General features: G+C 40.4%; 1 protein-coding gene across 1 annotated transcript; it reads right to left on the minus strand.

Moving 5' to 3' along the window:
• Positions 1-8,410: 8,410 nt before the first annotated feature.
• YIPF7 (Yip1 domain family member 7) lies at positions 8,411-24,201 on the minus strand. The gene is made up of 6 exons (XM_054824688.1): positions 24,126-24,201; positions 21,759-21,875; positions 20,081-20,244; positions 18,267-18,412; positions 13,195-13,376; positions 8,411-8,807 (listed from the first exon to the last, which is right to left on the minus strand). Exons 2-6 carry the CDS (start codon positions 21,872-21,874, stop codon positions 8,645-8,647), a joined length of 771 nt encoding a protein of 256 aa, XP_054680663.1. The 5' UTR covers position 21,875; positions 24,126-24,201; the 3' UTR covers positions 8,411-8,644.
• Positions 24,202-25,918: the final 1,717 nt, after the last annotated feature.

Raw genomic sequence — 25,918 nt, forward strand, 5'->3', positions numbered from 1 at the left:
TTTTTTCCCCCTCCCCACACGAGGGAGATGTGGCCACTGGGAAGAAGTGACAGGGAAAAGGCAGAGGAGGAGAAGAACGTGGCAGGAAGGAGAGCATTTTGGTGGCTGGACCAGGCTAGATCTGGCTCCACCAGGCTAGAAGTCTCATTCGTTATTAGGGCAGTCCCATCTGATATGCAGTCCATTGGGTTTAAAAGTTTGGGGTCATATGTATGAGGGACTTGTGTCCCAGTGAAAAGATAACTTGCTAGTCTAGGAAGTGGCACTTCACTTGACTATTTTGTGAGAGATGACTTCAGGGACTGTTTCCTGAGTACCCAGTAATCTTTAAGGAGCAAAACTCTCCTCACAGCACGTTTGTGAAATGTGAAAGTATCGTTATCATTGCTGAGGAGTCATGGGGCCAGATCCTGAGTGATGCCTGCCTCCCAGGGAAATCAGTGGGATATGTCACTTAACACCTTTGGGATTCAAGGCCCAAATCATTGGCCAGGGTTCCATAGGAAATCCAGCAACGTGCCTGAGTTGAACCCGTGTGGACCAAGTCTCAATCCAGTGTGTTAACCACAATCCTTTCTTTCTTACAGACAAAACCTTCTTCCCTTAACTCCTTGAGCTGTTTAAAAAATGTTGGTAAACGCATGTATACAGAATTTATGTATAAACTGATGGCTGTAGCTTCACATTGTCCCGTTCATTCACATCCGAATGCACAACTTCGCGTGCATTGGGATTTGTAGGCACACAGGATATTATTATTGTCACCATGCATTGTATTTGCATTACGACCTTCCTTAAATGTGCAGCATTGTTTTGTTAAGCAATCAGAATGCAAATACGACTGGCAGAGCTAGAAAACATTGAAGTATCCCAAGTACACAAAGTATGCAAACTGTGCAGTAAAGCACACAAATCCTAACAAGCTCATTAGTACCATACTGCAGTGATTACAGAGCAAAATGTTTTCTGTGGTGCACCAGTCAGGCTATACAGAGGGAAAGCTTTGCAATGTGTTAATGCAATGTTGCCATCAATTGCGTACTGCTACAGCAGTCATATTTTACTGACATAGGCTGTTCTGGGAAAGAGGCACTATTCTTTGCTTGCACCTTGCCTAGGTAACATTCTTGATTAGCCATTAGGCACTACATAATGATAATGAGGATGAGGATAATAATTATAAACATAAGAATTACGGTCTTTGGTCAGACCAAAGCCCCATCTAGCTCAGTATCCCTTTTCTAACAGTGGTCAGAAGTTTATTTTTAAGCAAAAAACGTGAGAAACCAGGCATGTGTAGAGTGACTCTTTCCCTGCTATGGCCTTTGGGTTTCTAGCAATCAGCAGTATGTACGTGAAATCTGAAACTAGACTCTGCAGGTGTCCTCTAGCAGTTTGATTTGCATCATCATCTCTGTTGCAACTTAATGACTCAAAACCAGATAACCAACAGGCTATTGTTAGTGTATCTTTAATATCCCCGCCAGTATATATATATATATACACACACACACAAAACAACCATACACTGTCCAGTATATGCCACCTACCCTTAAAAGACGCAGATCTTCAGTATAGTCATTTGCAAGATATACTAACAGAAAGAGTGAAGTTTCAAAGGAAAGTGACCCTGTCATATCATGGTGTCAGAAATTATGTTAGTCCTTGTTTGAGGCAGAGGATGGACTAATGGCCTCTCAGTGTTCTTTCCTACACTGATTTTTTGTGAATCTATAATTATTCAGCAGCTATAGCGGTTATAAAGTTCAGTTTTAATTAATCTGACATAGGAAAATGTCTTTCATTCTGCTCAATCATGTAACACGCATATAATATTTCAGCTGGTGGAACCAGACAAAGGACTTGTAAGGGCTGTGGTCACGTGGGGACCATAGCTCTTTGGTAAGCCATAGCCATAGCACAGAGGCTGAACTGCTGGGCATACATATATCTTCTGGCCAGGAGCAGTAGGGAGAGAGGCATCAGCAACATAGGTGTGATCTATCATACCAAAAATGTCCTTACATTATTCACCGAACACAGGTTGTGGCTTAGGTGGACACTTACATGGAGATCCTTGCTGCACCTCAGGGTATTCTTGGCAACTGCCCTTAGCAACTGGTCGGAGCCTCCTCCTTTGCAGCAGGACCCCATCAATAATCAGACTGGTGTGCTGGAAAGAGAGAACACAAGTATATAGGCAGCTGTGGTGGTGAAGCAAACTGCAAAGTGCTCTGTTAAACATATCACCTCAATGTCTGCCCTCAGAAATTCATGTGTCTCCAGGGTGAATTTCTCTTTTGAGAAGTGGTCCTTTTTACAAGGCATTAGGCATGCTCATATCTCAGTCAAAGGGTTTCCTACACAGTGCCAACAGTTATTCAGCAGTACTCATTATGCAGGTGAGATATATCGCAGTGCTGCTACTCTGCAACACTCTGCAGATCTCTATGCACCATGTGCACAATGTCTGAAATATAAGCAAATTTATGCTGCACTCATCCTTTTTGTGGTTATTAGTGTCATTTAGTATCATCTTCCTCCAGCAAATTGACTCACCAAGCAAAATGCACAAGTGCACTTTAAAGTGGATCACATTATCACGCCTACTTCTTCCGAAGAGCCAAGTGCCATTACTACTTTTCACAAGGAATAACTGCCTAAACTATTTCGCGTTCTGCAGTGCATCAACAGTGTGCTTCCTCCAGTCAGTTAGCAATTCAGAAGAGCGATTGAACAGTAATGCATGACTATCATATTGTTCTCCAATGGTGAGATAAAATCTAATGCATCACTTTATGCCTCTCTAAATGCTGGAGTATTCTTTTCTGGAGTCTTTTCATCTAGATATACAGTTGTATTGTCCCTAAGGCCCTGACCATATTTGGGGTGTCAACAAGGTATTTGCATTAAAAATACTGCTTTTACTCATAAAGCGTATTAGAGGTTTCTCTCTCCCAACACTACTGTTCAGATGACATGTAATCCTGACTGCACAGTTAATTTCACAGTCAGCTGTAGACCAAAAGAACTAATGATGGCCAAATGCTGATAGGATTTTATTTCAGAAATATTTTCACAATGTTCACTAGCACTCTTTCCTCTGTGTGCTAGGTAGGTGGAGCATCAAAGAAACACAAGGATGCAAACTGTTAAATGGTAAGATTATGACTAAAACTATGAACTTGGAACCAGAAACCAGGAAACAAAAAAATCAGGAACAAGAAGAAATTTTAGCTAAGGAGCATAGTCAGGAGAGGGGCTAAGGGTCAGAACCGAGAGCAATCAACAATCTGCTAAGCTGAAGAGCAAAGCCCGAGCCCAGTCAAACTCTATATCATACATTTAGAGCTGAGATCAGAAGCAGCTAGGGCTTGAGCTAGACAAGCTGTGGCCACTCAATGTCCAGGGATGAGGGTTAAATAAAATGGGAAAAAACAAAGGAACACTGTTGTAGCCAGGGATCACATTTTGCAACCACACACTGGGATAGCTTCTTATGCTTGATTGCTACAGTTGTCTCTACCCAGACTTATATGTGGGTCATTAGTCTCCTGGGAGTCTGCCTGTGGTAGCCTGGTGGCTTGTTGCACTTTGATTGCTCAGGAGTGCTTGTCAAGAGGCTGTCAGGAAAATCACCAAAGCACACATACGAGCTCAGATCTCAGTGACTTTCGATAGGAGTGACCTTTGTGCCTTTGAAAATCTACCCCTTGTTGTCTGCAAAGTGACGGCTTCTCACGTGGTCTGTTATGTTTACAATTACGTGTGTTTGGTGTTCCTGTGACCTCTTTTCGCTCATTGCCACTGCATTTAATATCATGGCAAAAAAAGGGTAATGATTCTTTTTTTGCAATTGTAACGAAAATGCTACCCTAACAGAGGGTATGTGTTGGCCAAGGTCTTTATTATGCAACTGTATGCAGATCACTGTGAATTGCATCGTTCATCTAGTTCAGTGATGCAGCACCAAGGTCACTGGGCATTTTTAAACTAGTGATGAGACCATAAGTCTAATAAATGTGCTTGGTAATCACAGCAAACATATTGTCATTGTCGCAGATGTTATTCTTTCAAAATCACTTGGCAAAACACAACTCGTGCATGCTCTGACCTCTCCTAAGAATGCACCATCAGGAACACTGAGGTGAGATTGCTTAAGCAGACACGTCATGGCCAACAGCTACAAAACGGGTACTTCCAACAGCGCCATTGCAGTTTACTTAGAATAAACACGCAAGAGGCTAAATGAACATGGAATCGGCGAAGGGCGAATTTTGACAGAGAGCAGATTTTGAAAAGGAACATACCCATTAGTAATGCCAACGCAGGTAGAGATCAATTTCATATTACAATGATCTAGGCAGGTTGACATTAATTATCCAGTTTATTTTTGTAGCCATTATGCTGCAGTAACCCACTACTTGCTGATCCAGTAGCCTTTCATTTGTCAGAAAATACATTAACCACCAAATGCATCATGTCACTGCGAGCTTTGCCACTATGTGCAGTGATTCTCCATAAGGCTTATCAGATGCTGCAATTGCTGATTTCTTTGAAAGGATATACATCATCTCCCAGGCTGGGTCACAAGATTGCTGATGTTATGCCCTTAAAAAGTGGTGATGTACTGCCCAGAACTTGTTGCAGCCCCAGTGTCTTGCAACCTATCATATATATGTATATTTTTTATTTTTACATATGTATATCATATATATGTATATTTTTGGCTACCAGGCATAAACAAGCCCACAACAGCCTGACCACTAAATACGCTCCTGACAATAAGGGAGGAAAAAGAAATTTAAAACAGACACAATGTATTGAATTCTTGCTTCACTTATACCTGTTATTGATATGAATAAAGGTCAGTAATTCAACATTACTGCAAAATTCACTTAAGATCCTTCAGTGGACAGAAAATGCCCACACGTGAAGATGGCTGTTTAGCAAGGAGCTGAAACAAATGTGGTGGCAAGAGAGGTCTAAGACAAGACAGAGCTGTCATGTCTCATTCTCAAATGACATAAACAATGCAGTCACGAAATCAGTTTCACTGCTTTTATATAAAAGCTTCCATGCTAAAAACCAGAAAAATATTACCCTTTGCTAATGGAGCTATTTCACCAGGAAGCACGGCATGTGTCCAACTCAATGTGTCAGCAGCTTTCAATCCTCAATTCAGTTTACCAACAGTTAAACTATTCAAGGCCTGTATTATAACCTTTTAAAGATGACATGTGACAAGATGATTTTAGATAAATAGTAGAACCTTGGTACTACAAATGTGGCCCTTGGCTTGCCAAGGAGAGCAGGTGTCTGGATGCAACCCGACGTTTTGTCAGCCGCTGCTGTTCAGATAACCATTTTATCATCAGTGCACGCTCTGACCCACGCTATAGTCTCCTCTCACTCAGAATATGTTCACTTTCACGTGATCCTGCATTTTGTTGCAATAGAACAGCAAAATGTTTAGACCACAGCAGAATGCTGCAAGCTCATTTCTGAGGGTGACCTTGAGTGCGTCTGGCACACAAGTGCAGTGGAAGACCGGCAAGCACTTTGTCTCCTACACCTCTCCTGTACTGCCTGTGTCCAATACTGGTATCGCCATTTGAAATAACAGAAAGCAAAAAAATATGTGCCTGATTTTGTGTGTGAATGCACATTCAGAATTGCACTCTCATGTGCATGCTATGAAAATCAAGAAACCAAAGACAGATTAGAAACTTTCACCCTCCAAGCCCATGATTTTTTTCCCCCTTTTGCTTTGAAGCTTATCTTTAAGTCTTGTGATTTTTTTAACTCTTCAGGGTGGGAAGCATGAATTAGAAATCAGTCTGTGACCCATTACTATTTTATAATCCTCTCTTTGGCAAGTTGAAAGTAATAGCTTGCCAGACTTGTATTTAAACTTTCATGGAATGATGTGAGGGAGTGAAACACGATGGCCCAGACAAAAGACAGGAAAGCTGGTGGTGTTGGGAAGGCCTGTCCAGAAAGGCAGAACAAGAGTATATTACCAAATATACATGTTTTGAACTGAACAAATTAACATTTATTTTTGAGGAAGTAACTACCTATAATAGTGACCATAATATTTTTAGATTCAGGAAGAACGCAGGAATAACAGACCCAAAAGCATCACGATGGCCATGCTCGCCTTCAGAAAGGAGAGCTATGGAAAATTAAAAAATCTTGTTTAAAAGAAGTCAAAGAAGGATGGCTAAGAGATTTAAGTCCTCACAGGCAGCATAGAGACCCCTGCAGAACTCCATACTGGGAGCACAGCACCAGTGCATACCGCTTGCTGGAAATCCCTTGGGAACAGGTGAAAGGAAATTGGCACGGCTAAACAGTAAAGCAAGGGAAGCTACTGAAAATAAGAAGTTAGCATTCAACATGATGAAAATGCTTCTCAGTGAAGAAAAGAAAAAAAGTTATGAATTCTGAGAGAGTAAGCATAAAACTATAATTAGACTAGCATTTGCTTTGTAAATATTGTGGCAAAATTTCAAGGTGTTCATTTTCCCCGTAAGTAATTTGACTTGTCTATGACATCAAAAGAAAAAATGATGGCTTGATTCACTGGTTTCCCTGCCTTTCATATCATGCAGATCAAGATGAAAATGAATATAAAGTGCTGCAGAATACAGCCATTTTATACTTGCTTTAGGCTGTATAAATGATAATAGGAAGTGTAGGACAAACATGGATCTAAATGCATCTAAACCATCTTTTCTGAACTTCAGAAGAAGTGCAACCATATGAATCTTTCCCTATTCAGACAAGATAATGCCATTAGTGCATGGTAAATCAAACTGCCTGATTTTATAACCATACCCTGGAGTCACTTGACATATTTATCTGTGCCTCATTAGTGGCAAATTTACTCCCTGATACAGCAGGGCCAAATCTGTCGCGCTTGCAAGTGCTGATCTTCCAAATTCACACACTTCCCACTTATATGCAACTAGATCGTGCCTAGTTATAGCCACATTTTGTGCCAGGGTCATGCCTCCAACTTTGCCTCTCTGTGCCTGTTTTCCTAGACTTGCAACAAAGAAATGGATAAACACAGCAATTTTTTCCATAAATGAGCTGTGATTTTTTTAAGGAATTGACTAAGTACACGTTACCTTTTGTTTACTCCTAGTCTGACCCCTAGTCTGAACTAGTTCTGCTGGAGTTCAGTAAAATGAATCCCAGAGCGGGTTGCATAACAGTTCTTAAAAAACCCAAATATGCCAGCAATGGGAAATACTTTTACCAAAGGCTCTTTCAGTTCAGAAACAGAATCACTAGCTTGAGGACAAAGTGATCATCTCATTTACCTCTGACCATAAAAAGATTAGGAAGACAATTAATTTTAAGTATTCTTGTGCAGTTTTGCCATGCTGGGCGCCTGCAGAAGTGCTTGCAGTATCAGGACCCTCTCACACTATCAGTGGTCCTCTGTCTAGAGGGAGAAATATTCTGTAGGCATTTCACTGAAGAGTTCAAAATAATGAATAAATTGGAGGATAATCAAGATCATAAAAATATTCATCAAGAAGGAAGACACCCTAAAACACTGATGAAATAATCTGCTGCCATTTATTTCCTTCACATTTCCCTTTATTTCATCTGTTTCTTTTCCCTAGCCCTTTCTACAGCTACATCCATTTTCTCTACCACTGCTTACTGGATTTTGCTCTTGTTATGACTGCACACACATCTCCGTTTCCTCTTGATGGCTTGATACTTCTAACATCATATTCTGAAACATCATCTTGTGCATTCTGTGCTTCATTGCTATTATAAAAATGTTAGGTTCCTGTAAAACTAAAAGCAGAAAATAGATTTTTTTGGGGGCAGATAAAATTGTGGAGATTTGTATTTTGCTTCCTCAAATATAGTTCTGCCTTTCAGAAGACATTTTTAGGAGTTCCCTTTGCTTTGTGTGGTGCTTTTCTGCAGTGACAGCAGGCGGTGGTTTAGTGGCAGTTTTAAAATATAACATTACTGTACATTACAAAGAGTACAATAGTGGTTTAGACAGCAACACTTCTTTAAAAAAAAAAGAAAAACAATATGACATTCCTAGTTTCCTCCCTCTGTTGTAGCAAGCTGTTCTTGGACAGTTCTTCAACATCACAAAGCAGAGCCACTCACTTTTCTGTTAAAAAAACCCCCAAACCCACACACATAAATTCGGGATATTAATTAGTAATCAAAAGATGGTAAGCTGGCAGTTTTTTGAAACAAATGAATGTGTATTTTCACTTGATTTACCAGGTCTATTAAATATTTACATTATTGCTTTCCAGTTAGTCTCTAGTATTTTTGTTATATATTAACCACTCAGAAAATATTTTTTAAATTATCATTTATTTCACATTTTTTCACTTTTACTACCGTCTCAATACAGATGTTTTTATTTAAGCTGTAAGACTTTCAAAACACCATCACTGCAGTCATCTACCTGTTACCTTGATTTCTTTTATTTCATTATCAGCCATTAGGCAAATAAAAGGCAAGTCATATAATCTAATTTTGTTAATGGAACGTAATGCAATTCTAGGCAATCTAAAAATAGGTAAATAACCCCTTGCCCCTCCAACAACCACAAACAGACTCTAATAAGGCTACCGGAAAATACATCTCAGAAAACCGTGAGAAGCGCAAAAAGTCCATAGAGTAAAGCACACGGGTACGCGACAAGAAGCTGCTGTCCTTCCATAGCCAATGCAGAGGTAAAAATTTTGGAGGCTGACAAGCTGCACCATCCAATAATAAACAGAGCTAACAAAGTTCCCAGGATCCCCCTAGGAGAAAAACAAAAGAAACAAGACAGAGTCCACTTGTTAGTAAATGTAGCATCAAATCTTATCCAACTCAAGTTCATGTCTGGCGACTTGTTATTGATAAGGTAAAACAGTCGCTGGAAGAACCAAGGACTGACTGACATAATGAAAGTCAAGCCTGAGAAACAAATTAGAATAGTAACGGGGGGGGAGGGGGGGGAAGGGTAAATTCTTCAGTACGGATAAAAGCTGCAGCTTCCTCAGTAGTACTGCTAAAAAGACAAGCGCCTTTCCAAATAAATATTCTGGGGTGCCAGCAGATGCAGCAGTTTAATTTTAAAGTTAGCAAAGATCTTATTGCAGCCAAAATCACCCTGTAGAAGTTGTTAAGATCTCGAATGACACTACAGACCTGCTCTTCCATCAGGCAGCCTGATGACCCGGAGGGGTTGCACTTTTGTAACACATGGCACAGGTTTGAAGTGCGCCTCGGACTGCGAGGAGAGGCAAGGAGGCTCTTAGAGAATCACACCTCAGCTGAGCGGGCAGAAAGGTGTGGACTGCCTCCCAGCAGAAAGCTCATCTGGTCTTTTAAAAAAGGATGCGTACTGAGTAGAAAGTAAGGGATGGGAAAAGAACCACAGAGAAAAAAATATTTTGCATCCTTCTCTGCAGACAGAAAGGACGGTGCCTTCCCCCACAGCCTGTCGGGGACTGCTGGGCCCTTCTGAAGTTACGTCCTGCCACCTCTCAGGTGCAGGGTGGCCCAGAGAACTGGTGATTATGGGACTGTGGTCAAAAGCCCGCCGAAATACTCCTGCAGATTACAGAGAGCTCACTATTAAACCCTGTAGGAACAAAATCTTGCCGATAAATAATGTTTCACATATGCTTTATTTGCACTCTGTATTTGCAGCCTGCTTCTGTAAAATGCATGAGATCATGCACGCAATACGCTGCTGAAGTACCTAATGAGATCAGCTGCGTTACACACTTTCGCTGTGTCAGTCTCAAGGACTTTGAGAACGAATGAACCTCTGCCGCTAGCTGAAGGGCTTCCTGGTGCCCCACTCCTCCAAAGTACCAGCAAAACAGAACCAGAAGTGAGAAACAGACTACCTATACTTACTTAGGTCCATTTATCAGAAAAAATCACCACAAATATTATTATTGCAATTAAACCATGATGAGTAAAGCCCTCCTTATTTAACTGACTTAGTTTACTTAATGCAATCATATCACATAAAATAGTTCACTTCTTGGCAATCCAGTCTCCAGGCCAATCAGGTACTTGGTGTTGTCAGCTCTTGGGACTTTGGGGGAGGAAGGAGAAAATTGATTTTAAGGTGACTCAGCACCTCATTGCAACTTCAACCCGTTAAAAATAAAACATTAAAGACCCTGTGATTTAATATCCTCAGTTTAAATGTTCCTTTAAATCTATACAGTGGCATTCAGGGAAATTACACTGGGCTCTGCGAACCTAGTTCCTGGCCTCTTCTCCAAGTGAAGATGTTAAGATGCTCAGATGCTCACTTAAACAGCCAGAAATTTGGAGGTGGTAGGGATGGCTCTTTGAGCAGGTACCCATGGTGGCAGAGGGATGGGTTGTAACAGGAACATACCGTGCGATGACAATTTTCAGCTAGTATAATGACTCTTTAGGGGACTATCACAAGGTTGTACAATTTAGAGCTGTGGCTGTTCTGCCTTGCGCTGAAGTCCAGTGAGCTCTCATGGTTTGTCCCAGGACTGTCAGTGAGCAGGATGGAAAGGTGACATAAAATCATATTGGGGCCAAGAGATACTTCTGTGCACTTATAAATTCAGTCCTTGATCTAACAGCACGTTACTGCCAAAAGGTTTGGTTCTAGCAGAGAGCTTGTGTCTGCCATGTCCCTGAGGGCCAAATCCTGAAGCATGGGAGAGGGGCAAAAGGCAGATGTCACGTTCACAGTGACCGAAAGGACCGGGGGCGTACTGGCATGAGATTGAGCTGGGGGTGACAGGCATGAGTGGACCCTCTCTGCTGCCCTCTCTCTCACAACCTGCAGACATGGTCACCAAAGGGGTCCTTTGCGTCTGCTGGGTCTAAGAATTCCTCTCTCCACACTTACACTCATTTCCTTCACTGTTTACTCAAGGAAATGGTTTGACCGTTCTGTTCAGAGAAGTCATAGTAAAGAATTGTTGTTTTTTCCAGGAAAAAAGTCTGCTGATGTTTCTCCCAGAAAGGTGGCGTAATCAACTGGGGCTCAGACATAATATCAGCATAGGTGGGCACAAAGTAAGCTTTGAGACAGTCTGGTTCCATGCAAGTTTGCCTAAGAGAACTGGCCTTCAGCACCCAACAGGTTCCATATTTTGCCTTCCTCAATTACAGTGAAATAGCTAATCATGAAAATTGAAAACTGTTGGATTAGTATCTTAACTTTGCAATAGATGTGTGCATTATCTTATGTATATTTTCTGTGAAAACAAGCATTGAAGTTAGTTCCTGATGATTTGAAATGGACAGAAATAACATTTTTACCAACGTTAGAAAAAAAATAATGCATGCATTGCTGTCTTTCCTTTGCCATTTAAAATAAGTTTTTAAATTAAAAATAATGAAACATATGTTGTCTTTAAAAATTGCCACTTAATTTTAATAGCATGTTTGTAACAGTTAACCTTGGTACTCGCTATGTTCAAGCAATTTCTTATAGTGAATGAGAAAGGACTGCAGAATCCTGTAGACAGGCACTTAACATTATCAATTAAGTTCAGAAATAATGGTTTAATTTTGTAAAGGCTATCACAGTGTAGCATTTACAGATCTTTGAAAGATGTGTTTTCTGTAAATTCTCAGCATTTTACAAATGTGCGGTGCGTGCTTGGGGATTCCTTGTACAGACAACAGTACCCTGCGCAGTTGTAACAGCTGGTTCGGAGTTAGCCCCATCTGTCCTACAATTATGTATCTGCACCTTTTATTAGGGTGGATTATTAAACAGGTTAATCAAGAAAATATGGGAAGTGTAGGAGAACAGAGAATGAACGGCTTCTTCACTGTCACTACTGTTCATCTCACCAAGGACAGCTCAGAAACACTTCAATATATGGAATGTGGTCCTGTTAACGCATCATAGCTCCACAGAAACACACGACAAGGATTGTGCCAAAATCTTGATCCCGCTATATCATTTCCTTAGAAAATAATAAATTCACACATAAAATTGCTGCTTTTCCAAAGAAAACAAACAGAGGCACTTTCTTATTCATCAGTTGCCAAGTCCCATACGTTACAGATTGGAGAGTTAAAAATGTGAGTGAACAACAAACACTAAGGGAGAGAACCATTATTAGTAATGTGTTAAAACCAGATAAAAGTATTGCTCGAGGCCTTCAGGCAAGACCTGGAGCTTCCTTGTACTTTGCTGCATGCGAACAGGGAGGTAAACACAGTCTGTGTCTCAGAATGAGGAGGAAGGAGAGGCTTGCATACAAATTTCCTATTCATAGGCATATTACTGAACACCCCCCACACACATCCACAGATACATATGCCACCACACATTTGGTTTTTTAAAGTTTTCAAAGTTATTTTCAGGTTTGCAATTACAGCACAACTATACCTCAGAGTATACGACTCTACTACATCTTAAACTCTCATTCTAATGCTCCAAATCATTAAGGGTTGACTGATTATTTCATTCTGTCACACAGAAGTCAGTCTACAGAAGGAAACGAAGTATAAGGATGGGAGCCTGATCTATGAACAAAAAAAAGAACAGGAGAATCATCTATATAAAACCAAAGTCTGGGAGTTGCTTTTAAAATTGATACCTGATTTTGGCCACTGTTGGCTCTGCAAAACAAAATGCACATTTGGGGCTGCTGCAAAAAACAAAGCCACTCTTAGTCCACATAGGGAACAGTGGAATTAAGGACTTATTTTTAAAAGAATATTTATCACCCCTCTCAAACACAGTTCAGTTTTCACAGAATGACGGAATCATAGAATAACAGGTTGGAAGGGATCTCAAGGATCATCTGGGCCAAACTTTCTCGGCAAAAGGTCCATCTAGACAAAAGCAGTGTCTAGACAAGATGGCCCAGCACCCCATCCAGCAGCCTCTTAAAAGTGTCCAGTGTTGGGGAATCCACCACCCTGGGGAGATTATTCCAATGGCCGATTGTTCTCATTGTGAAAAATTTTCCTCTTGTGTCCAATCGGGATCTCCCCAGGAGTAACTTGCACCCATTACCCCTCGTCTTTTCCATGTGTGCATTTTCACCTACCCACACAAACAAAATTGGTATTTTCCTTCAGTTTCGGAAGCCAAAATTCACTACATAACCATTTACAAAATGTTTTGCATAACACCAGCCAGTATGATTCCTGTTGCCATAGACTGGTACTTACTGTAGCGAGAAGACGACTGCAGAAGAGGACAAGATCACCATGGGCAGCAGGCAATAGCCTAAGACACTTGCAACGCAGCCATGGGAGACTCCTGGGACGCTCATCAGGTTCAGTAGGGCATGCATAGCAAGGCACCCAATGGCACTCATGCCATACACATAGCCGAAATGAACTTTTCCTGCCTGGAATATATATGAGTAAGGATGAAGTGTCAGAAGTGAGCAAGTGATCACAAAGTGGTGGGAGAAGACAGAAGGCAAGCACTAGGTTTGTTCCTTTTTCTTGTTGTCACTTTCTCTTCACTTCGCCTACAACAGTTCAATTGTAAATCGCAGCTGATACTTTTGGGTGACTTTTGCATCAAAAATTTCCAAGGTATAATTGTGAGAATGTGCTTGTTGCTAATTTAAAGTTATAAGGCTGATTCTTAATCTTACTGTAATTGGGCTCTGAACAGGACAGGAATTGGTTGGGGATTCTTGGGAAGGTCTAACCAGTAACAAACTGAGAAGAAATTATGGAAAGCACATTTTAGTGTCAGGAAAAGTCTTTCCAGTAGGTATATACATGGGGCTGTGGGAAAGTGTCCTAAGCAAAATGATTACCCCACTTACTTAATATGCTTTACATTTTATTACAAACCTCCAGCTTTAAGCAGACCTGCAAAAAACTAGTAAACCTTTACTGAAAGTATGCTGGTTTTCAGAGTGAATGTGTCCATTCTTCCCCCTGACTACCATGAGAAAGACACATCTCTGTAGTTACATCAATACATGTTCATTTCAACGTAAACCTTAGTAGTAACTGTCAGCTTGTCTTCTTTTTTGTACCAACGAATGAAAAATTCCCCAGGTGTTTTTCTTCCTCCAAGTTTTATTCCTTTGTGTGAATTTAGTGCCTGTGAAAGGTACCAGCCTGACAGCCTGGAGCCTGATGTTTTCTAATTTATACGCAAAGCTAGTACAACAGGCAACAGTGGCCACAGCACCACCGATTTCTTCATCTCCTGCCATCATTTTGAAGGATCATCTCCAGGCACGATGGCTTTGTTCACTCCCAAAATTGAACACTCACAAAAGACTGTTAAATATTTTTTCTCTTTCCTCAAGCTTCCAACAAATGAAATACTGAATGCTGGCTATGCAATGCTGTCATTTTCACATCTGTGCATCAGAAATATACAGCAATTGGGATGAAGATGGCTTTGTTTGTTTTGTGTTGGAACTTTGTATCCTAAAGATGACATGCATTTGTCAAGAAGACAGCTCAAAACCGGGACTCAACCTTTAACTCAGGATCATGGAATAAACTTCTCGAATGCAGGGTCACAATGCATCACCTGCCTAAGACATAACAATACATATTTACATACTTAAAACACAGGTGTGTTTGTGCATATACACACACACATATCTATATATTGCACATATTATATATTGCATATGATAAACCACATGAGAATCAAAACTGAGAGGGTCTCAGCTTCCTAATAATTTTGTAGCTTATGGGCAGATTTTCTTGTGATGGATAAAGTGGAAACATTATTGAAGCTTTTTTCATGGTTTGCAATACATAAAAGTATCTCTTCAACGATGGTTAAGAAGGACTGAGAAGGCCTCCCACTTATCCATACATTTTAATAACATCTGAGGGAAAGCAACTTTGAGGACTGCCCTTCTCTGCCCCCTCTTCCTGTATCCATTCCATCAGTGGAAACTGATCACTGGATGCCAGCAGTATTTGAGCTGGACAGATACAAAGCAATGCAGTGGAGAGAGCCTAACCTAGTGATGACACAACCCGAAAGTCCTAATGTTGCAGGTTGGTGACAGCTCACCAGCTCTAGCTGGAGAGCAGTGCACACTTATGTGAAAGGCAGCCTCAGTTTTTAAGACCTGTCTCTACATCAGCACCGTTACCCTGTTTTGAGCGTGACCTGGCTTGCTGCTGAGCTCTCCTCTGGTTCCAGTCCTCAAGGTCAGGTCAGGTACAGACAGGTTGCCTATATCCTCACAATGTCCCAAGTATTGGCCTTTTCCCCGCTGCTGCATTCGACCAGAAAGGAATAATCTATTCCTGAACTAACAGCGTAAGAGATCTTCCTATTTAGGTACAGAGTCCTTTGCTGGTATTTGCATACTACTGGTATAAAATAACCAGGAAAAATTGCTTCACCAAACAAAATGAATGATGGCTAGAGATACTGTGGGAGAGCAACAGTAGCTCAGATTATGATAGAATCATGGAATCATTTTGGTTGGAAAAGACATTTAAGATCATCAGGTCCAACCATTAACCTAACACTGCCAAGTCCACCACTAAACCATGTCCCTAACACCACGTCTACACATCTTTTAAATACCTCCAGGGATGGTGACTCAACCACTTCCCTGGGCAGCCTGTTCCAATGCCTGACCACTCTTTCAGTGAAGAAATTTTTCCTAATATCCAATCTAAACTCCCTGGCGCAACTTGAGGCCATTTCCTCTCGTCCTATCACTTGTTACTTGGGAGAAGAGACTGACCCCCACCTGACTACAACCTGCTTTCAGGTAGTTGTAGAGAGCGATAAGGTCTCCCCTCAGCCTCCTTTTCTCCAGGCTGAACAACCCCAGTTACCCCAGCTGCTCCTCATAAGACTTGTGCTCTAGACCCTTCACCAGCTTTGTTGGAATTATTATCAATTACAAATTCAGTCATTAAAGATTTGTAGTAAGTTTAACATCTGCAACGGTTTGGGGACTCATTTACTACCAACAAACTAAGAAAAGCTCAAACAGAGGCAACGGCTACAAGCTAATATTTTAGACTATTTGGTTTAGTGTCTTTAATTATTCCACACAGCACTATTTAGCAGCTTAATTTAAGATTAAGAATTACTGAGACGGAGATGAAGGGAGCACTAGTACTAACAGCTAACTGAAATCTCCACTTGGCAAAATGTTTGATTTGTGGTGCAGGGGAATGAGAGAAAAAAAAAAAAGCAGCTGAACATGTTGGTTCCAATTCTAGTCTTTCTTAACATATGTAAATATATTGACTCACACACGTGGGAATACTCCCAATTCACAGTGATGTAAGCAAAACCAGAATCAGGCTTGATTAGTCTGGCAGGCTTTGATGAATGGAAAGAGCTAAATTTGTCCTGCGGAAGGAACAAGGTTAGAAGAAAGTCAGACTTTGTGTGCTTGTTTGCATCCGCCTAGAGTGGGTACTACTATCCTTAGTTTAAGTGGATGGGGAAGTCTGATTTGGTACCAATGACTATGTAAAATGCAAAGCAGCTGAGACTCAGGCTTCTGCTAACTTTCACGTTGCTGTTGTTTCTCTGTCTGCAATGGAACTGCCCTGGTTTACGCCGGTGTGAGGAAGATCAAGTCCTGCTACCAGGCTGACAATCCTTTCCTCTTTTTCTCTGTGTTCTGAAAGAACTGCTACCATTTGAAGAATATCTTTGCATATTTTTCCATAGTTAAAAAGCTGAAACTAAATAAAATTTATAAATTATTTTTGGAAACAAGCTCTCAACCAAATTATGTATGTTCCTGGTGCTATTATAAGAGAATTATTCAAGTACAGAAGGATATCATAGCTTACGCAGCTGAAGAGCCACTTTAGTATTCAAATGCATCTGAGATGAAATGAGCAGCCTGAATTTGTAAGATAGCCCATGGAAATCCCATAGACTTATTGCTGTGAAGTTGTGGCACAAAACCTATAGATTGTATCAGAAGACTTCTGCTGACCTAAAACTGGAGCATTGAAAATAGTTGTTTTTCTAATGATACTTAAAATGCTTAATATCCTAGAATAAATATAGTAATTACAGTACTTTAGTACTTTAACATTCATTATAAATGTTGGCTATCCAGGGAGCAAAATCAACAGCAAACACTTTTTTTTCATTCCTTCTTTTAGCTTTCTTTCCATTTTCCTGATTATAATCAATTCAACACTTTCTCCTATTTGCCTCATATCTTTATTTCTCCAGGTGGAAAATAGCCTGTCTTCTCTAGCTTCCCACTTTTTTTTTTTCCTTTTATTCCCTTTCCTCCTGCTGCTTCCACCCTTTTAAAGGATTTTTATTTTTATAGGGACATAAATAATAATAATACTTGCCATTTATATTGCAGTTTGCACATTCAAGGTACTGCACTGACATTACAAATCCAGTAAGAACTTGCAAGACTCTTCTGATTCAGCACTATTTATCACAGAGGAAATGGAGAATTAGAGCCCCGTTTCTCTCACCTCAGTTGCTAGAGCAGTAAAGCCCTTCCCAGGCTGGTCCCACCTTATCCCTGTCTGATAAATTGCTGCCGACAATCAGAGCTGTACTTCAGCAGCATCAGAGAGCCCCTGTTGTCAGTGATAAATAGATGAATTTAGGAGTAGTGTACAACCCCTGTTCTACTTTCCTCCTGCAGGAAAGCCATATTCATAATGAGGAAAGAGGTTAAACATAGGCTACCATATTTTGTTTAGCAGATGATGTTGAAAAAGAATATAAACTAAGAAAGCACTAGCACAGTTTATAGGAAGGTATTGCAAATTTGAGGCAAGAGGGAAGAGGCTGTTTCCACTTCCTTTTTGAAATTATTTTATCTACATAATTTTTTGTTATCTTTGCACTCCCCAAAGCAACATTGAGAGAAGATAATTTCAAAACAGTAGCTGGTCTTCTACACCTTTTTACTCCCTCCTTTGAAACCTCCTTGCTAGGTCCTTACCTTGTGCCACTGCCATGCTTTGGGTGTTCAGACCCTCCCCAGGATATACGCTACACAGATCTGGCCTTTGTTCGTATTAAATCCCACCCCCAAAAAATGACGTGGTCTGTTATTTCCAGTGGAAGTAATACATCACTTCGCCTGTATTACATGTATATTACATTTAAACTTTCTGTAGGTACTTTCAAAGAAAGCAGACTTTTTAATTAATAATCTCAGAACAAACAGCAGCGTACGACTCATTTTATGCCAGTGCTACATCTTCTGCAACTTCACGTGCATTATCACCTAGGCATTAACTTGTTAGAAAAGAAATCTCGTAAGATATCTGCCACGTCCTACCAGCAGCAGTGTTGCTCCGAGGGCCAAACAGAAAACCATGGGTCCAGTGAGGTCCGTCTCATTCATAATGCTGCCATCTGCAGGCTTCATTGGATTTAGAACCGTTAATGTTTTTTGCCATATATGCTCAAAATTGATCCCAAGTTCTGCAACGAGAAATTCCAGGATTGTTAATTGCTCACAAGAAAACAACACTGTTACATTCGCTACCACAAAACCCAAACCAAGCAAACAACTTAATCACTGTAATGAAGATAATAGTGTAGGATGACATTTTCTGTAGCAGGAGCATGCTGTCCCTGCTATATACCCAGTATATTTGAGTCAGCTCTGATTCTATATTGGAATATTAATTTATTAAATCCAATTTTAGGCATTTTTGCCCTCAGCATTTTTGAGTTAATATTTGTTTTTCCTGTATTTAAAACACATATATCTAATGCCACACTAACTTAGATGTTGAAAAATATGCTAATGAACAGTAACTGCAGACTTCAAGATACTCTAGAACACTGAGGACAGAGATATATGCCTTAATTCTGGCAAATCTGACAAGAGAAGTGCCTTAAGCCTGAACTGCCAGAGGCACTTAAAAATGACATTCTTTCCTTCGAGGCAAGTTAATAATATTTTGTGCAGTGCTTTATAAGCTTTTTTTTGCATTTAAAAAGTAATTACTGAGGACCCCTAGAAACAGAACAAAATTCTTCCCCATTAAAGCTGATGGGAATTCTGCCATTAACTTCACGGGGGCAAAGATTTCTCCTGCAACTTCTGCAGAAACACTCCAGCTTGCAAGAGTAATCAGCTTCCCTGAGATGCTCCAGCAAGGGAGCTTCAGAACCGGGTGCCAGAATTACTGAGACTGAAAATGTGTTCGATCTGTTTGGAAAGCCAAGTCTTTATTCTATGATCCATCATCTCGAGCTAGGCCAAAACATCACCTAAATAAAGTTAGTCTGTATTAAAATGCGTGGCTTTGGTTAGATTTATGTGGTATGCAGATAGGAACATCTCTGCAGCACTGTGGATCAGAGGCGGTTGTATTTCAACATCCTCTTTCAGAGGGTGGGCTGCCTGTGGAGTTAAACGCTTGGAGGTCTGAGAGGTAAAGATCTAGCAGTTATCTACATCAAAGAGAGTCTTCTTGCTATTTTTAAAGCAGTAGGAGTATCTTTTGAGTAGTAACAAATCCACTTGCCTTCCAGTATGCAAAAGCAGGCTGAATATGCTCTTTTCATATTATACTGAAATAATCACAAATTCTTTGATTTTTTTTCATGTAGCACAAATATTTTGTAAAATAAAAAATTAGCCACTAGCGTTAGGATGTTTCAATCATCATAAAGAATGATATTGTTCGTGTAGTTAAATGATCAACTAATTGAAGCTGAAAGCAGTTTTCTCAATTTCCCACTGAAACAAGTTATTTAGCATCTTCAAACCATTAAATTTATTACTAGATATGCAAAAAGGATTATTATCAGTATTTATTAATTATAGATGTTCCAATATGTATGGAGGATAAACACAAGAGTGGGGGAAAAAATTTGGCAACATGAATGCAAAACTTATTGTTATGCTGTCATCTAGTGGTAGTAAAGTATATGCTATACATGCCATAAGGCTGAATGAATCCATGGTGTAATTCAACTAAGAAAATGTAGGTTTGGGGGCCAGGGGCTGTTGGTTGAAGCTCGCACAGGCAGGCTTGGCAGCTCTGCTGCAGTGTCTCCAGTCACTGCCACTCGCTGGCAAAGAAAAGTACAGGCACCCCCAGGAACCTCGCACATCGTCTGTGGTTTTACTTTTACCTTCTAGCAAAGGAGGTTCCTCTTCAAATCCGTCAGCGTAACTAAGGTGAGAGAGAGTGTCAGGACTGTATGTTGGCTGAAAAATCTGACCTGTGTAACTTGGAGAGGACAGACGCATTTCTGACGGGGCAAAAGCACCGGCTGGAGGTTGCTCTATTTGGCTCCTAGGACAAGAAGCAAATCACAGCGTAACAAGTAACTGCAACGAGCAACTTCACAACAGCTTAAAGCTGCTTGCCTGTGTGCCATGGTTTCAATTTTCAACTATTTTCAACGTGAGGAATTTGGAAAATTTTCTGGGCACTGCAACCTCCCTGTGTAGTGAATGGCGAGCTGCTGACCACGGCTTTGCTCCCCTTCGCTGCGACCCCCCTCCCAAAACCAGGCAGGGCTCCTTGCCAGCGTGCCAGCACATTGCAGCCCATTCACCCACTTCCGTGCCTGTCCAGCTCATGGCACAGCCCACGGCCCCAGGCTGGGGGCGAGGGAAAAGGGAATTTAGGAGCTGTGAGGGCACCCACAAATTTAGGCACTCCTGACTGTTCAACCAAGCGGCCTAGTGACATTCCTCAGACATGTCCGTATGGCTAACGAAAGACTCATATATTTAGATTATTTTTTTTTCCTCGAATCTGAGAAAGAGACTAAAGAATTTGTAGCAATAACTGTCCCAAAATCCACATTAATAACATAAAACTCAGTCACTCCAATTAGGTAAATAACCTGTAACATCTGTACATATAAGAGTAGCACAGAACCCAATCCTTTATATAGAAAGGTTTAATTATAAGTAATTCTGCTTTGGGAAAAGTCTAGATGATCCCTTGAAGCTCTTTTCAGCTCTATTTTCTGTGACTCCCTAATTATGATTATATATGATTTTTTTCTGTGTGACCAGAAGGCATAAACCAAGCTTGACCTCTCCTTTCACTGAAACCAATACGTATGTAAACAGCCAGTGACATCCAAAAAGGCCGATAGTAAAAATGAAAGAAAACCCCAAACAAACAATGCAGAAATAGTAAGGATATAACACAGAACAGCCCAGGAGCTCCTAGGGAGAGCTAGGGCCAGTCTCTCATCCTTTGATTCCTATTTCAGTGCTTTAACTAAACCCATTCTTTATTTCCTGAGATTTTCCAGTGGAGTGGCATGGACACTGTGGAGCACTGGCTCCACAGGCAGGAGGGACTAAATACCTTTATGGGGCACAGGGGTTTTTTGCCAGGAGGCCCAAATGCATGGCGGGGAGGACACTGTTGGCTTGAGCTGGTCTCCTGCCATTCATCCCCCTCTGCAAGACACAAAGCCAGCCAGATCCATCAGCTGCTGAGCAGGGAAGCTGCAGGAACACCCAGCCTCCTACCACACAGTCCTGTAGAAATCTCCTTAAGGGGAAACTCTCAGAACTTCTTTCCCTCAATGTCCCTCTTCCATGGCCCAAAGTCACCAAAAGGTTTAAAAAAATATAAGAAAAACATGAAATAATAAGATTCATCCTGTGTTTCTACTGCTATGGCTTGTATTTCTCCACTAAAGCTTCCACTGTGTTGCCTATGCAATCCTTTTTTGGCATTTGTGGGCTGTTTTTTGTCATTAATTTCATTTGAGCTTTGAGATATATCGCCTTTTTTCTCTCTTTTTTTTTTTTTCCCCCTTTTCTTTTATGGATACTTACTTTCTGCTTCCACAGAGGTTTTCATTAGACCTGTAACTGTTGTAACCTTCTTCCTGGTCATCTATGGTATAATTGGACTGGTAAAAGTCAAAGTGAAACTCCTTGAAATTTGACATTCTGGTTGGAAAAAAGATTGTAAGTATTTATAAGATAGCCTTTGGAACAAGCCAATATCTGCTTTGAACTGTCCTACACTGAAATGAAAACAATAAACCTTAAAGACACAAAGTCAAGAGAATCTTTCCGTATATTCTCATGATGATTTGGAAGTGACAAAAATGGACTCTTTACTTTCATTTGTTGTAACAAGACAAATTAATCTTCTGTTATCATTAATGACTGTATATTAATTTGCAAGTGGTATACAAGACTTCCTGTCTTGTTAGTGTTACCAAAAATAACTTAAGTAATTCTGGAAGAGATATATCAAGTAAACTATTGTTTTAAATGGTTCATTTTCCTATTTTAAAAGAAAATTGTGGCCAATGTGTAAATTCTTAGAAATTAATGTTTTTAAAAAGTATTTTGGGCTTCAAAACCAATTACTAATTTCAGCTATTCATGCTTAGCAATAATAAACATGACCATCATAAACCACTGGAAAAATACAAATATATTCATAGATTTTGTGATTTCTGTTTGAGAACACTGTAGCTGGCATATTAGGAGTACCAGATAAACATTCTCACTGGTTAGCCGCATGACTTTGAAGAGGAGAGCATACTGAATGATTGATTGGACAGTAAAGAAAAAAAAGCAGGAATGAAGACACACATCTTTCATTCTTGCTGACCCATAGTCCTGCTCTGTAGGTACAGACTGATTAGATTAAAAAAGGCACAACTAGTCTGCTTTCCCTTCTACGTTGTGACTAACCTAGGATGGGGTCGTTCCTGGTTTTGTAACGATTTGAATTTTGCACACACTGGGCCCATTTCATGTATCATCTTGTGTATAGGCAGGACTGGTTGTCTGGATCATATGTAAGCTACATAAGAAATGAAGCACATTGGTTCTGTAAAACATCATGTACCTTTTGGCGTTATAGAGTGTTTCAGATTGCAAATGTAATTGTATTAATGCTTGGATTTTGTCTAGGTGCTTCTTATGTTATTACCATGGCTGACTATAAACAGCTTCAAAATTGCCAGGTCTACCAAGACAACTAATTCCATGCCTTGAGTAAGAGTATTCACAAGTTTAAGGACCAACCTTGTTTTGCCTGAGCGTTACCTCTACGCTGAGCAGCAGCAAAGCCATTACACCTGCTTGGAGCAGTGCATCGGTTCAGGGAGTCCCCCAACCACCCACGGGTTGAGGATGGAGGACCTGGAGGACCCCTCTGGGGATCCCCTGGTCCAAGCCCCTGCCCAAAGCAGCCTCACCGGCAGCAGGCTGCTTAGGGCTGTGTCCAATCGGGTTTTGAAAAGCCTGGCTTCGTCATCTTTACTCCCTCCCATCAGGGGGCTGTATGCACTGATGAGATCCCCCTCAGCCCTCTCTCCTCCCAGCTAACGTCCTTCAGTGATGTAGGGAATGGTCTGAGCTGGATTTGCCTGTAAATGTATAGATCTACGCATGTGTTTCACCATTTGGCTAGCATTTATGTAGTTAAACTCTTAAAAAAATACAGAGAAGTTATATAACCTGATAACCATGACCATATCGAATTTACTTAGATTTTCATGTAAGATATTAATCTATCTCCCCTAACATTTCCTGTTTTCTGCACTTTTGCCTTCTTTTCCAAATGCCATTGGCAAAAATATGCTTTTCCTCTCGTGGTTACTCTCATAGGTATCTCTATATTTATCAAGCATACACTGCTTATGGAAAAGATCTTTGCAAATCTCTTTGTAAGGCAACAGTTATAAAAAATTAGTATTTCATCACGGACCTTGAAATGCTGCATATTAAAGTTTCTAAAATGTATCCCATAATCAGACTAATCTGTGGGGACCCAATTCCTTCACTTACCTAGAGCATTCAAAGTAGAAGTTATTCTTATATTATTTTCTTAACTGCTGACCAATCATGCAGGATTTCCAAATTTAGAAGGGAAATAATTTTTACATTGTAAATATGAATTAATAGAAATTATTTGTCCTAAGCTATTTACTGTGGTTTTATTTGGAATTGCAGACCAGTTATGCATTTGTTCAATAAAAATTTTACAGGAAATATATTTTAAAAAACTGTAGTTGGTACCTCTACCCCAATAGTTCAGTTCTAGTAAGTCTTTCCAGTTCTTTGCTGTCACTATAAGGAATGAAATAATTACTTAACCAGGTATGCTACAATCTGTATAACAGGGTTCAGAAAAGATAAATTTATTTTCCAAAAGAATTTGGAGTTAAGGTTACTTACTTTTTAAGATATTTGATGAAAACTCCAGCCTGTTGAATTTACATGTTGGAGAACACCTAAAATATCCTCTTGCTTCAACAGGGATGAGCTTAGTGCTATTTATAAGATTCTAAATTTGATCTTTGAACAGATGCATACAAAGGAAAAAAACCCCACAACCTGTCAATATCACGGCCATCATTTAACAAGAGCTAACAAAAATAAGCAGAAAAGGACAGAAATCTTCAAGGAAGATAGAACAAAATGAACAAATACTGTTCCATATATTTCAACCCAGTAATCTAGATTGCAGTTTAGAGCTTCCTTCTTAAGTAGGTATTTATGAAGATCTTGGTGGAGCCCTCATGAGCTGAGCTGCTATGTATGAAAAAGTTTTAACAATGTGTAATAACACCTGTTAAATTAGTCGGGTAAATACATTTACTTGGGGGTACGTTTCTAGCAGACGCTCCCTCAGCGTGGGCTCTGGGCCAGAGGCAGCCTTCGAGCTGTTCCTCGTGGTGGGCAGAGGAGCTTTCCATGGTGTGGCCCACGGGGACAACGCGACGCTCCCTGGGACCCCAACAGCGCGGGGAGGGAGGGCGAAGACATCGCGCACGGGGCCAGGTCCACCCGCTGGTCCAAGGCCAGGGCCCCGTTCTCCAGGCACATCCCCCTGCCCCATTGCCTCTCCAGGAGCTCTCGTCCACGTGCAAAGCAGTCTCCTGCGGTGCAGTGCCCGCCACGCCAGGATCGGGGCAAGTCTCTACAGGGAACCCTGCTCCGCTCTTTGAGGCGGAGTTGAACGTGCAGGCATCAGAGTCACGGTTAATTTTTTTCATGCAATGCTCAGCGTGATATCCCTTTCGGTACCTGACCCGTTATGAATAAAACATTAGGAACCTCTGTTCTATAGCGCTGGCTACTAGAAAACTTGTAGCACAGTATGGATTCTGAAATAGCATTTAAACTTCAAAGACGGCTTTCCTATTTACACATGCTTTAGTATCAGATACTGAACCAGTCATAACAGGTGCTGCCTTTTTCACTTATTTATTGGATAGCTTCCCAGTGAGCGGTTGGGCTGGTTAATTTAAGGAATGGGACATTAAATGGGATGTATTATCAGGCCAGTAATCTACGCCTCAGGTGCATATTAAATTCTGTGAGATTGAAGGCCAAATGACTTCCATTTCATTAGGAGAATAATCATGCCCGGTTAGTACACGACCTACAATGCTATGAAAGAATTATAATATAGGTGCATTTTTAAATAAGAAAAAATGAAGTATACCAAGTTTTCACTCAATATGTATGTCAAAAAAAGAGCCCAGAAGTGAAGGATGGTGAAAAGTAGAAAAATGTAACATTTGTTTCTGCTAATTAAGGGTAATCTAACGTGGTATTTATTACAGCTATTGCTAAGCCTCCCTCATGCTCTTAAACTTTTCTCCTGCCATTTCCATCATAACAGTTCATGCTGCTACACCCACCATGCTGAATTTTCAGTTTCAATTCTTAGCAAACTGCTAATCCCTATAATGTCTAATCACCTCAATTTAGATAATATGATTTGAACTTGTTAATATCAAATCAGGGGTGGGAATGATATAGAATTAACTTGTCCTTCAGGAAGGTAATTTAAAAAAAATATTTAGGGTTAGAAAAATCCTAATTTACTAGGGTTACGCCTGTTTATTTTAATTACAAAAATGACTTGGTTGCTTTTGCTACCGTCTGTTAGAAAAAGTTTTATATACACACACACACAGAGCGTACAAATATATATACATACATACATACTGGCTGCCGGA

Source organism: Grus americana, chromosome 4 (assembly GCF_028858705.1).
Source record: "Grus americana isolate bGruAme1 chromosome 4, bGruAme1.mat, whole genome shotgun sequence".
In the NCBI taxonomy this organism is placed as follows: Eukaryota; Metazoa; Chordata; class Aves; order Gruiformes; family Gruidae; genus Grus; species Grus americana.

Coding starts and splice junctions, on each gene's coding strand:
- YIPF7 (XM_054824688.1), bottom strand. CDS start 21,874: ATGTCAAATTTCAAGGAGTTTCACTTTGACTTTTACCAGTCCAATTAT. Junction 20,245..21,758: donor AACCTCTGTGGAAGCAGAAA/GTAAGTATCCAT, acceptor TTCTTGTCCTAG/GAGCCAAATAGAGCAACCTC. Junction 8,808..13,194: donor GCAGTCGTCTTCTCGCTACA/GTAAGTACCAGT, acceptor TTTTTCTCCTAG/GGGGATCCTGGGAACTTTGT.